This window comes from Cavia porcellus, unplaced genomic scaffold (assembly GCF_034190915.1).
Source record: "Cavia porcellus strain 051 isolate PalLab524CR breed Dunkin Hartley unplaced genomic scaffold, mCavPor4.1 scaffold_7, whole genome shotgun sequence".
NCBI classification, from domain to species: Eukaryota; Metazoa; Chordata; class Mammalia; order Rodentia; family Caviidae; genus Cavia; species Cavia porcellus.
In genome coordinates, this window is record NW_026947490.1 from 12,367,170 (window position 1) to 12,380,891 (window position 13,722).

General features: G+C 39.0%; 1 protein-coding gene across 7 annotated transcripts in view; it reads left to right on the forward strand.

Annotated features, from left to right (window-relative positions):
• App (amyloid beta precursor protein) overlaps positions 1 to 13,722 on the forward strand; it is a 240,414-nt gene that overhangs the window by 84,321 nt on the left and 142,371 nt on the right. For all 7 annotated transcript variants that reach the window (XM_003467185.5, XM_013149773.3, XM_013149772.3 and 4 more), the window contains exons 4-5: positions 9,928 to 10,040; positions 13,073 to 13,266. In XM_003467185.5, the coding sequence (XP_003467233.1) occupies positions 9,928 to 10,040; positions 13,073 to 13,266 (307 nt within the window). The remainder of the gene's footprint in view (positions 1 to 9,927; positions 10,041 to 13,072; positions 13,267 to 13,722) is intronic.

Consider the following 13,722-nt stretch of genomic DNA (forward strand, 5'->3'; position numbering starts at 1 on the left):
ATTCTTTAAAAGAAAGTATCTCTGCATAGTCTAAGACAAATAGAGATATTCTTCACTTTCTTCAAGTGTCTTACATTTTTTGAAATTATTCTGCACATACTTGTCTGTTTTTCTGCCTTTATTCATTTGATTATACTCATAGATATTTATGATATCCTTTGATTTATAATCCTGTATCACGTTATAATACATTGTTGCTCAAATCATTGGTGATTAAGTGCTGGGGACTCTTCAACTGGCTCCTGACTTCATTGGACCCTCCCTCCCTTCCTTCTTTTTAATATATACAAGATGCTCAGGCTAGTGTTGCATATTCTTTGCTCCAATCCTAGAATCAGCCATGTCTCTAGAAGATCTCTGGTTCCTTTTGTTGAACAGTCTTAAAAACTAGAACTGGATTTTTTTTAAAATTTTATTTAAGGAGAAAAGAAAAAAAAAAGCAGAGAAAGGGTACAAGTTATACAGATTTACAGAAAAAAAAATGAACAGTAGGAAATCACTAGTTAATGGATTACATATTGTCATCCTAGAAATAATTGTTCAAGTCACAAAATTAAAGCTTGTAAAGTGGACCTTCTATCAATGATACTGCAAACAGTTCTGTTCAATGATCCAATAAAACTCTGTGATATCATTTTCTGTCTTATACACTTAAATATACATGCAGTTATATAGTTTAGAGCACTTTCTTTTCCTCTCTTTTGTACCATGACTATTACACATTTTGGGTTTCATTGCTCCCACGGTTCTTATTACTTTTTTGGAAGAGAGTAAAACCAAATGTGACATAACAGAACAGAATCGGTCAAGTCAAAAGGGTGGACATAATAGATAATGTAAAAACATGATACAAGGTGATCAACAATGGTTACCATAATGCCTCCCGCTATCTCTAATAGAATTGCCTATATCGTTAGTTACAATACAATTGAACAAAACAGTAAAGAATAAAACCGACAAAACCAAAACATTGGAGACATTGTAGGTCTTCAAAAGTAGATAAAAGTCAACGAGAATGGGCGTTATAATGAATCTCATTATCTTCACAGCTGATGCCTAAACTTTCGAACCTGATACTATCCAGCAAAACAGAATAGGGGAACATCAGTTAAAAACCAGATGGTGAGAGTAATACAGGGCTTTAAATCGAGGTAATGGAAAGTCAAAGTGGGTTACTATAATATATCCTGCTATTTTTTTTCCTTTAATTAAAAGGATAAAGATAAAAAAGTAAATAATGGAGTGGAGATTGAGATAAAAGAGGGCATAACAACGAAACAGCGCAGATCAAAACATAACCATTTAAGCAGAATAGTGTTTCACCACCAGGTAATCCCGATCCAAAAGTAGTTACCATATTGTCTCTTTCCTTTAAATCCTTGAGTACAACTTCGTATACTGTAGCATTAAGTATATCAAAACAATGTAAAACCATTTAAGAGAATGACAGCATTACAGAGTATTTAGAATCGACTAACAGAAAAAGAACAATGGTTTCTGTATAATCTCCTTGTCTTTAAAAGGTTTTCGCTTATACTATCGTACATAACAAAATCCAATAAGATACAACCTATTTAGACCATTGGAAACAGAAGAACAAAAGCTAGATGAGACTTCAAAACAAGATGATACTAAATCAGTATTACCTATTAAGATGTCATTTTCTCCAAAATAGCTGTTCCTATCATCCAATCTTCTCTGCCTCATTTCTGTTGAGCTCTTTTTCTGTCAGTAGCTGTCAGTTTGTCTTCTTCATTTTGTTCTCTGCTCCATGCGTTGTGGCCTCCCCGCCACTATTTCTGGATTCTTTGTATTTTTCTTTTTTTAGAATATCCTGCAATACTCTCTGTAGAGTTGAATTGGTGGTCGCAAATTCCCCCAGTTCCTCTTTATGCTGGAAGCACCTCGTTTTTCCATCAATTTCCTGGGACAGTTGTGCAGGATATCTCAATCTTGGCTGGAGATTATTATCTTTCAAAGCTTGAATTATTTCCCCCCACGCTCTTCGTGATTTGATGGTTTGTGCAGAGAAATCTGCTGTAATTCTGATGGGTGTTCCCTTGTAAGTGGTCTGTTTCTTGTCTCTGACAGCTTTTAATATTCTGTTCTTGTATTGAATTTCTGGAATTTTTATTGTCATATGCCTGGGTGTTGCTCTGTTTGGGTTGTAGATAGCTGGGGTCCTGTATGCCTCATACATCTGAGTATCATTACCTTTTGCTAAATTAGGAAAATTCTCCTGGATTATTTCTGTGAGTAGCTTTTGTAGTTCACTTGTGTCCCTACTTCTTCTTTTATGTTCTTAATCCTTAAGTTATGGATCCTCTTATCATCTTCCTGTCTTTGTATTATTGCTGTTTGTTTCTTTGTTATTTTAAAGAAGTTTTTCATTTCATTCTCCCATATTACAAGTCTGCCCTCCAGTTCAGGTAGTCTGTCCTTAGTTTCTTTCAAGCTGTTATGCCAGTCTTCAATAGACTTCTTAGTTTCTTGGCAGTCCCTTTGAACCTGCTTCATGTATTCTATGCTTTCTCTGTTTTCTCCATCAAACAATTCTCCCCTCTTTTTCTGTTCTTCCATTCCACCATCTGTTTTTTCATGGGTGGTGCTTAGCATTTCTCTAACTATTCTGCATACTTCTAGCTTCAGGTCGTTTATAACTTCATTCCTGAATTGGTCTATGAGGCTCTCTATATGGCGCTTTATGTCTATTGGTGCCGTGTCCGCTATTGCCTGTTTCTCAGAATTGGGGGCCGAGGAGCCTTTCTTGTTGCTGCCTCTTCCCATATTCTCTGTTCCTTATATATTCAAGCTTATATAGGAGACCCAGCTTCTCTCCCTGTCAGCTACAGCCTGATCGAATTGCTCCGGTTAAGTGTTCCCACCCACCGCAGCACACCAGGAAGTTGCAGATCAGGCAGCCTACGCGGGGGTCGCCCCTCCCGGCCACCGTCAGGCTCTGGGATCTGGGTTGGGCCAGCCCACCGGGTCGGCCAGCAGCGTCACGCAGGCCAGGCACTTTTCACCAATCCCGCCCAAGAGGGGGATGTGTGGCTGGAGTCGCCACCGCACCCTGCTCCTGCAGGACTGCCGGGGCCCAGAAAGTCCTCCGCTGGAGTCAAACTGTTGTAGAGTGTCAGTTTCTCTCACTCACCTCGCCACAAGTCAGTGCACGCCTCCCTGCCCGTCCAGTTTTCGACACCGTTCGCAGACTCCCGCTCTCAGAGCTTCCGCGTGCCTTGCTAAGCCGCTGTAGAGGCAGTCGCCGGCCGCACGGCGGGAAACCCAAATCACGGCTTACAATGGCGTGGGGTCCAGCCTCCACACCGAGGCTTTTCTGTTCCTGTTTTAGCACCAGGACTGCATTCCAAGTTGGTTTCTCTTAGCCCAGTTCATTCCTGAGTCAGCAGAGTATATCTCCACCTGCTTATATCTCCTTAGTCCACACCATTCCTGGCTTCTGAGCCGAGTCTTTCAGAGAGCCTCCGGTAGTTGCTGTTATCTGTCCGCCATGTTCTCCCGGAAGTCCACCTTATCTTTGATAAAGGGGCCAAACATGTTCACTCAGCTGACTATGGAGTTCCCAGACCGGAAGCCTAGAACTGGATTTTAGATATGCTTGTTCTACTGGAGTGCTTTTGCTTTTGACTTCTCCACTGATTAAAGCAAGACTATGTATTTGTCTATAGCCACCTTTGTATTACACTGATCTGTAAATATTTATGTAGCCAGCTATCTGTGTGGATTAAGATAAATACAAGTTTATCCTGACCTTTCCAACTCTAGTATTAATTACCGTATGGGTCTCCTTTTGCTGATGTTTGAATTGTCACTCCAGAAGTTCGTCCAAACACCTACTTTGTTGCTCAGTCTCAGAATATTTGCACTGTAGTACCATTAGGAGTGTTACTCCATACTTACAGAAGACTTTTTTGAAAGTACTAAAATTCCTAACAAAACTTGTATTTTGTTCCTGTTTTTTATTCATGTATATTCTTTGTGCTATTTTCTTTCTTTCTTTCTTGAGATCCAAATAACTCACAGCCTATGCCAAGCACTATTTTTGTCTCGTGCTGTCATTTATGCATGGATGGATGGATGTGGTATGTATGTGAGGCTGAACTCTAACCGACTTGAGAAAATCTGAGACTATTTAAGTGAAACTGCCAAATTTCACTTCTTTTACTTTTAGCTTACCCAATCCATTTCGTTTCTACCATCCGGCAAAGAGTTCTCATCTGAAGGATTCCATCTGTCAGTTCTCACTGATGTCTGGTAATGGTTACAATGAAACCCTGGTGACAGCGACCATCCCTTAGAGAGATGTGTAATTCATGTGCTCTTTGGGAACCGAGTATCTGCCCTCACTCTGAAGCAAAACCCATAGCAATCTTATCCTGTCAAAAGCTGGTTAAGAAGTATCCTGCCTGCTTTAAGTATTCGTTTTCTCTCTCTCTCTCTCTTTTTTTTTTTTTCTTCCTTTTTATCGGTACCGGGGCTCGAACTCATGACCGCCTGCTTGCAAGGCAGGTGCTTATGCCACTGAGCTAAATCCCCAGCCCCAAGTATTAATTTTTTGAGACCAAATGTGTCCCGAAAAAGTTTTTCAGCCTAGTTGCTAACATGTGAAAGTTAAAGAGTACTTAGTACAAAAAGTGAGCAAATTCAAAAAAGCTTTTTTATGGAATAAGAGTCTGAAGTGGTAAATCAAAAAAATTGCCTGAGTAAATAACTTTGTCTATCATTATTTTGATACACATACATATATATAGTGATTGGGATTAAAAAGTTCATAAATCTGTCATCTTTTCTTTTTCTCTACATCCTGAGGAAAATTATATCCAGTGTTTTCCATCATCTTGAGCATGAAGTATCTTGTAGCTACTTGAATAGGAACAAGCTAGATCCTTGGTTCCTCTCTATTTCATGCTTTAGATTTGGCTTTCAGATGACGTTTAGAAACTTACTGCTATTCCCTGTCACTCTCCTGCTGTCATCCTGATCCAAGCATTGTTACCTCTCACCTGGATCATTGTAGCATCTCTCAACTGGGTCTTCATCTTTCTAATCTTGACCTAAAGGGCAAGAATAATTGACCTCATGTGTAACTCATCAGAGTGTTGGCAGTGTCCAGGACCTCAGCAGTCTCCCTCACTGGACTCGTGGATCTTCTGTCCCTCACTCCCCTCTGACATCGCCAGTCTCCTTTCTCTTCTGTGCGCTTCTGTCACAGGACCTTTGTTCTTGTTCCTTCCTTTGGCTGAAATATTATTCTCTCTACTTCTGTGGGGTTTGTTTTCTCACTTCTTCTTTCTTCTTCCTCCTTTCTTCTTTCTTCTTCTTCCTGTCTTCACTCAGATGTCTGATATTCATGGAGGTTTCTCCTGATCATTTCTATGTAAAATTCCCCTACCTACCTGACCCACCTGTCTTAGTTACTTTTACCTCGTCGCTAAGACAGAATACCTTATGACCAAAGTTGGGAAAGGAAAGGTTTATTTCTTACAGATTTTGGAGGTTTCAGTCCATCCTCAGTTGGCTCCAAGGCAGGCGGGCATGCAGTTCATGGCGGCTGCAAACAGCAAGGCAGAAACTGGCAAGAGAGAGCAAGACACGCCTTCTTCCCACCACTACATCACATCCTAGCTCCACTCCTATGTGGCTGTAGCACTGACACCATCCATCTAAGTGCTAGACAATGAGCCAGTCACAGACGCATAATGCAAACACATGAGACCTGAGGGCCACCCACATGACACTACCGTCTCCCAAATTGTTACTTCCCTTCTCTGCTTTACTTCTGTAATATTTAATAGTATCTAACAACCTGTTTTTCTTTATGATTTCCTTCTACAATCTTATTTCATCCCATTATTTTGTCATTTCCTATATTTTCAGCACTAAGAGAAAAGAGAAAGTTCCCAGTGAAGAGTGAAATTGCCGGAAGGCATTCAGAAAACCCCTGTCACTTTACAGGACCCGTGTCTGGTGCACAGTTGGTCATTGTGACTCCTTACTGGTCTTGTGTTTCAAGGACTCTGCCCCACTGTGTCGACTGATACTCTTATTAAGTTGTACTATTCGTAAGCCTATAGCTGAAGAGTAATAATGTAATGACCACGACACCCTGTTTGTCTTGGGTGCCTACATACTAGGCGATCAGTAAATAGTGATTGCTTCTGCTGGTTTTACTACCATGACTGCTACCAATGTCTGAAGTAGTTAGTGAACATGTACTGGGAAAAGGCAATAATAGTAATTGACTGAACACCTTTGTCATAGCAGAAAGTCGAGTGCTTTATGAATATTAACTCATTTAATTCTCTCAGCTCTACTGTCTACTACATGAGTTGTCTGGGTTGGTTGCATATTCTCGGTCTTACGTTTTTCATAAAATTAAGTGGAAATCGTAGCTACTTCAGTGCACAGTTCTGAGGGCAGTGAGAGAAGCTGTACTCAGGGTCACGCCAGTCATATGGTTCTTTTATTGAAGCTGTGGGCATCTTCCCTTAATGAGCTAGTTCTGGGCCTATGAACAGCAAAATTTAGGGTTTGCCATTCTTGTGAGATTCCATTGCCAGAATACTCCAAATCCCTCCCTAGAATTATTTTTAACTCTTGAGGTTGACCATGCATTGGGCAAAAATCTAAAAATCTCAGATATTGTGGCTCTTTTGTTCCAGGATCCTAGCCATCCACTTTATTTTTTTAAGTATCTATGTCTTCAAGTATAGCCACATAATAAGTTCTCACAGATTCATAGAAGTATCTTTTTCAGTCTGAGATCTCTGTGCCTCAAAGTTCCTTTGTGTGGCTCTGGAACCTTTTAAATCAGTGTATTCATAACCAGTTTGGCTTTCAGAAACCAAGCAGTCTCGGTTTTAAGAATTTTTGCTTCTCACACCTGTTACCTTCCCATTTTTCACTATGTGGTGGAGGAGAGTAGTCCTTTGTTTCAAGGGGTACCATTTGACACTTTTAGTCCTGTTCTCTTCCTAGAATCATGTGTCTTTTGAAAAGGCAACATAATGACAGTGAAAAATACCTGTCTGTCTTTGAATTCAGTGGTACTGGGGCCCCTGCCCCTTGCCTGTTTAGTATTCATTCCCGCTCCTTCCTTTGTAAGAGTTTTAAGGATGGCCTATGCTCAGCTGAGAACACTTTTGCAGATTCCCTTGCAGCTACATGTGGGCAGATGACAGAAAAGGCGTGCATGTATTTACATGAGTCCCTGGAGAGTGTGTCTGGTCCAGAGAACAAGCAAATCTTCATAAGGGAGAAACAAACTGAAAACCTTCTCCGTTAGAACTGTCCTGTGTACTTTCAGTTTGAAAATTGGACATGAAATCTCTAAGTTTCTGTGGCTTTTTTGTGATCAAGTATGAGATCCAAAGCCAACATTCTAAGCGTGAGTATGCAGAAAGATAAAAATAGCTTGATCCTTGATGGCACTGAGTATCCATAGCAACCCAGCCTTGACTGTTGTTACTTCTCATGTGAGATAACTAACACCGTGTGTTAAGCTGTTGCTTACCATGTTCTCCACTGTGCAGCCAAATTCATACCCAGCTTTTTGCATGGCTTACTAGCTAATTTAATTCTAGTTTCATTGTCCAGTGGACCACATTGTAGATTGTAATGTTGAAGCATTGCACAGTCTGAAAACCAGTCTGTTTTTACAAAAGCCAAGAGAAATTGGCCAAAGACTCCATTTCAATCAGATTTTTAAATGCGGGAGTTGAGTTCCCACTCTTGGATGGAGAGTCCGGAGACCTGATTTTCAGTGCGTTCCTGCTTGCAGTTGGCTCTGTGGGCAAACCACTTGACCTGGGCTTTCCCCTGCCTATCTGCAAAATGAGGGAATTTGAGCCAGGCAGCCCTCAAAAAGACCACCAGAGAGCTCGTGGACAGAAGCCTGCCTAATCCCTGTTGAATTTGGCATCATTATTTACCTTGCCAAGACTTTGTAGCCAAAAAGCCATACCCAGACTTTGTTCGGGAGCTTCAGAAGTTCCCTTTCTTGTGGAATTTGCATGTGTTTAAAATACCGTACATTTTGACTTGTAAAAAATCAGGTTGTCTGGTTGACAGTAAGCATGCCTAATGTATGCTATTTAGCCTTTTAGATTAAATGGTACCAAATTTCCTAAAGTTCATTCATTATAAACAAGAACACAATTTCTATTACGATGCTGAATTTTTTCATCTCATTTGCTTGAATTCTACTGAGAGTCTTTCTCTTGAAAGATCAAGTTGAATAAACAAATGGTTTGCTTCAGAAATTAAGGTATACATGGTTCTATGGACACTTATAATCACAGACTTTAATAAACTTTATCTTTTAGAGCAATTTTAAGTTCTTAGCATACCTGAGCACAAAGCAGAGTTGTCATATACCTTATCCTAGCGTATATTTTAAAAATAATAATTCCTTTATAATTTGAAAAAGGAAATTTAATCATGCTAAGCTAAGTTAGTGAAAAAGACTTCATTAGATTTTTTTCACCACATAGCTTTAATCTTTGTTAAAGATTTTTGTAGTTTAGTTTAATTTCTTAAAATTTCTGATGGACAGCAATTTCCTCTATTTCATTAATCCTCTCAGTAATACATGCAGTGTTATTTACTGCTAATTTTTAAATGTTAGGGTACAGTGAGCTTTCTGTTTTGTCATTTACTTCCGAACTTCCTTTTTCAGTTATCTTGTGTTCCGGCCATAGTAATATACTTCACTTTTTCTTTTTCTTTCTTTTTTTTTTTCCTTTGTACAGATTTCTTCATTTTGAAGGACTTTTCGCCAACCATCCATCCATCCTTCCTCTCCCTCCCTCTCTTCTTCCCTCCTTCCCATCCTAATGTTCCTTCCTTCTTTCTGTGCATGCATTGATCCATTCTCCCATCCATCCATCCATCCATCCATCCATCCATCCATCCATCCATGTATCCATCCATCCAATAGGGGCATATTTGTTAAAACTAAGCCAGGAATTGAGGTAATAGTAGAAAAGATAGATGCTGTTCTTATTTTACGAAACTTGTGTTCATTTCTACATGGTATATTTTGCTCATCCATTCAGATTTATATCTGATACAGTTTTTCCCAGTGCATCCAAGCAGTGTTGTTGACTGACCAAATACTTTCCTCATCTTTATTACATATAACTTGTTAATTCATCAGTAAATATTTATTACCACTATGTGCAGAAATTGTGCTAAATACTGGGGCTGCTACAGTGTACAATACAAACAAAAAATAAGTTTACAGTTTATGTATTATTTTGTTGTTACTACTTATCTTTCATCTCATTAGAAGGTGAGTTCATGGAAGATTTTATGTAATATCTTTATATCATAGTGTTAGCATTGCCTAGAAATAATTTGTATGGTACATATTTTCTTTAAAAGTAAAAAAGTCCAAAGAATAATTTTCATAATTAGTTGAGTTATTTTCTGTTATGTGTTACAGAAATACATTCATACTTGTGAATGTATAGTTTTCTAGCATTAGAAAAAATGCTAAAATCTCTAATAATTTATAAACATTGAAATTTTCAAAAAAAAAAAGACAATTTATATTAATTCAATGCTAGTTTTTACATTTTATTCCCTGCTGTAAATGAGTGGAAATTGATTAGCCAAGTTGTTTTTAATGTGATTATGTTGGAAACAGAAATTTAGATTAAAGAAAGACGTTGCTTATAACATGTAGAAGAGGCGTAATCATCAAGGTTGATGTGGCATGGAACAGGACTACTCAAAGACTCCAGACTGTGCATTCTGAAGGTTCTGGAGTCTTGATTTGATTGCTTGTTTTGTAAAACTTGAGGAACATCGGTAGTCCTTGCCCCACCCGGCCTTGATGCTGGCCTCTGTGTGAGAGCAGTGTGATGCTGACAGAATGACCGGAGTGGTTTTCCTTTCTTTCAGTTGGTGAGTTTGTAAGTGACGCCCTCCTCGTTCCTGACAAGTGCAAATTCTTACACCAGGAGCGGATGGATGTTTGTGAGACACACCTTCACTGGCACACCGTTGCCAAAGAGGTACCATCCCATAAGTTCTTTCTTGCAAAGTGTAATTTCCTGGAGGACATTTTCAGCTACTTTTCAGAGAGTATATTGAGGCAATAGCTTGTTGATAAGTAACTAAAAACTACCCATTAGTTTTTTTTAAAAAATAGACTTTACTTTTTAGAGCATTTTTTAAAAAATTTTATTTCAAAAGTAGTAAAAATGCAACAGAATAAGACAGAACAAAGCCAACTGAGACAATGCAGTGAAATTGGTACAGAATTTCACAGTAGGATATTGGGATAGTAGTAATAGGTACTATGGTATATCTCCTTAAATTCACAATAGTTGTTCCATCAATTAGGTATAGCAAAATCAAACCAAAAATAGAACATTATAAAACCAATTAAGAATACTGAATAGAGCAAAAGAAACATAACAAAAAACAAAACAGTAAAAACAACCTTTGCCTTCAAACAGAAGATATAAGGAAATCCCCCATATTTGCTATACTGCATATGGTCATCCTCCCAAGAGATGCTGAGACATCTATCCCCAGTAGCTGTGGTGGAGGGGGTGGTTGGAGTAGGGCAAGGGTGCTTGATTTTCAGCCTGCGTGGCAGTAGGCTCACAGGTAATGGTTCTGCTCCTGGCCCTTGCCGGGGTGCTTACCAAGAGGGCAGGTGGTGAATAAGCTGCCTGAGTCCCACCATAGCCAGATCTTGGGAGTTCTCTAGAGCATTTTTAAGTTCACGGTAGAATGGAACAGAAAGTATAGAGTTCTGTTTACCCCCATCCTCACACTTGCAAAGCTTTCTTTATCACAGATGTTTATAAGGAGTCAGAAATCAGGCTCTAATTTAGTTAGAGTTATTATGTAACTGTACCATTTTTCATAAATGAAGTAAAACTACAGTTTTAATACTTAACAATGACTTCAAAATTTTTCATGCTATTGATTTCAAATTTGCTTCTCCTATATATAAAGTTTTCCTAATTTAACCTTTTCCCACAGTCATGGAACAAAGAAACTAGGTTGTCAGACTCTAGCATGAAAGCTACAATTAGGCTTCAGTTTCTAGGTCATACTGTCCAGTTTTGTACTCAGCAGGCCATGCTGCCACCTGTATTTGTGTACACTGGCCAGGACTTGGGTTACTTAAGAAGGTGGTGAATCGGTAGCACCAAACCCAGCTATTTGCCAACCTCTGCTTTTGGCTTGAACAAGTAAAAGATGAGAAAGCATGAAATGTCACTTTGTGGTATTAACATCTGTAAAGCTCTATTATCCTTTTGATATAATGGAGTTTTTTTTTCTGCTAAAGATGTAGTTATTTATGGTGAGCCAGTGAGATCAATGTCCTAGAATTAGGCTTCTATATATAGTTTGCTGCTTTTCTATTCAGGTGGTTTTGCTCCGCTATCCCAGTAAAATGGGACATTTTTGATTGTCATAACTGGAGGAAGCTGTGCTCCTGGCATGGCATGCCTAGAGACCAGGGATTCTGCTAAGCAATGAACAGTGAGGAGGACCGTTCCCTATCCTGCCCTTGAGAATTATTCAGTCTAAAATGTCAGTCCTGAACTTGGAAACTCTGATCCAGTTCAGCTTTAAAGCTCTTGGGCAGAAAACAGCATTTAAACTTATCATTACTTTTTGCCTTTTATAAAATAATGCTTTTTTTTTTCTTAAAACAATATGTTCCAAGCAGCATGATAATTCATGCCTATAGTCTCAGCTACTCAGGAGGCTCAAGATGTAAGAAAGGGTTTCAAGTTTGACAGTAGTCTGGGTAACTTACATTGTGATTCACTATAAAATAAAACTTTCCTTACATAAAAATGTGTTTTGGAGGTTGAAGAGCTTGCTTAAGAAAGCAAACAACATAATTTAAAGCCCAGCTTCCCATCTAAACTTCATTTTTCATTTCTTCTGAACTTTCAAAAGAAAAATTTTTTGCTATTAAGAAAAAAAAGACCCTGATTCTTAGGAGGTCAAAATACATTCTGTAATAGTTTCATTGAAAGATGTTGAACAATTAGCCTCTCTTCTGTCATTTATAGATGATTTCTGAGCTTTCTGTTAGTTTAGACTTGTGCAAATTTAATGGAACCCAAGAAAGCAAAAAAAACCTCAAAGAGAAATCTCTAGTACTTACTAGTAAATTGTGATTCATAGGAGCTGCAGAAGATGTCTTAGTCACTTCCCCGTTCTCTTTTTTGAGACAAAGTACCCAAAACCCTCAATTTAACGGAGGAGAGTTTGTTCTGGTTCATGTTTTCAGTCTATGGCTGACCAGCTTCAAATCAGCAAGGGCATGGTGAGCTAGAAAGGTGCTCACAACGTGGTGGCCAGGAAGCAGAAAGAGAGAGAAGAGCCCGGGAGGGAGATAACACCATGCCAGGTCATGACCCCAGTGACCTGGCTCTTTCAGCCACCTTCCTAATAGCCCCTACAGCTGCCATCTATACCAGTGAGTACAGCACCTCCAGGATCCAGTCTGCTTCCAAACGCCTGACCTATAAATACATAAATCTTTTGGGCGATACTCTAGATCTGAAGCCTAAGAGAGGATAATTTCTTTTCTGTCTAGGCTTGCTACTCTGCAAGGGGAGACAAGAGAGTTAGAATGTCTAGAGTAAGACAAATCAAATGAGGGAAACACAGATCTGTTTTGGAGTTGGGACGGAGTTGGGGATACACAAGGAATCTTCGTAGTTTCCTGGTACACCAGTAAATCCAGGAAGCATAGATTCTCTTTGATGTCTGTTCACAAGTGCAGCCCTCCAGTTATGATACTCAAAATTATTGCAATCAGTTTCCTTTCCGGTTTTTATAAACCTCTATAGCAATGCATCATGCTCTTATTATATAAATAGTAAACTCACAAAATGTACCAGGGTAGTTTATGCTGGAAACCCTGTAGTAAATACAGTTCAAAAAGCAAATGTTTTCCTTTGGGAAACTCTATTGGGAGCCAAGCGTTGAGTATTATCTTTGGGGTTTCTTACACTGAAGCACATCTCCCCTGCCCCTCTCACTGTTCTCTCCCCACCTTCTGTAGACATGCAGTGAGAAAAGCACCAACTTGCATGACTATGGCATGCTGCTGCCTTGTGGAATTGACAAGTTCCGAGGGGTGGAGTTTGTGTGTTGCCCGCTGGCTGAAGAAAGTGACAATATTGATTCAGCTGATGCAGAAGAGGATGACTCAGATGTCTGGTGGGGCGGAGCCGACACAGACTATGCAGATGGCAGGTAAGAGGGTCTTAATGTGGAGTTGTCTCATAGATGCTGAAACATCTTGCATATAGTTTTTGTGTTTCTCACTATCTTCTGGTTTTCTCAATAAAACAGTCCCAGCTCATTTCTGCTGTTATGTTATGTAACCCAAACTTCTTCCTACGATAATTATTACATGTGATTTAATTTTATTGTAATTAACCATCACAGAAATAAGTTTAACTACTTTAAGAACTGGGATCAAAATTCCATGGATAGTAGTAAAGTAGATCATTGTTTAATCTAACAAAGTTAGAATCTAAAGTGAATGATATAATAATTCTGCTTCAGTGTACAATTTGGAAATACTTTTTAAACATTATTTTGATACTGTTTTGTCAACTGTTAAATTAGTGTGAATTATTGTTAAGAAGAATTTGATTTGAGGATTTTGTGGGGATTTCTTTGCCTTTTATTTTCTTTTCCCTCCTA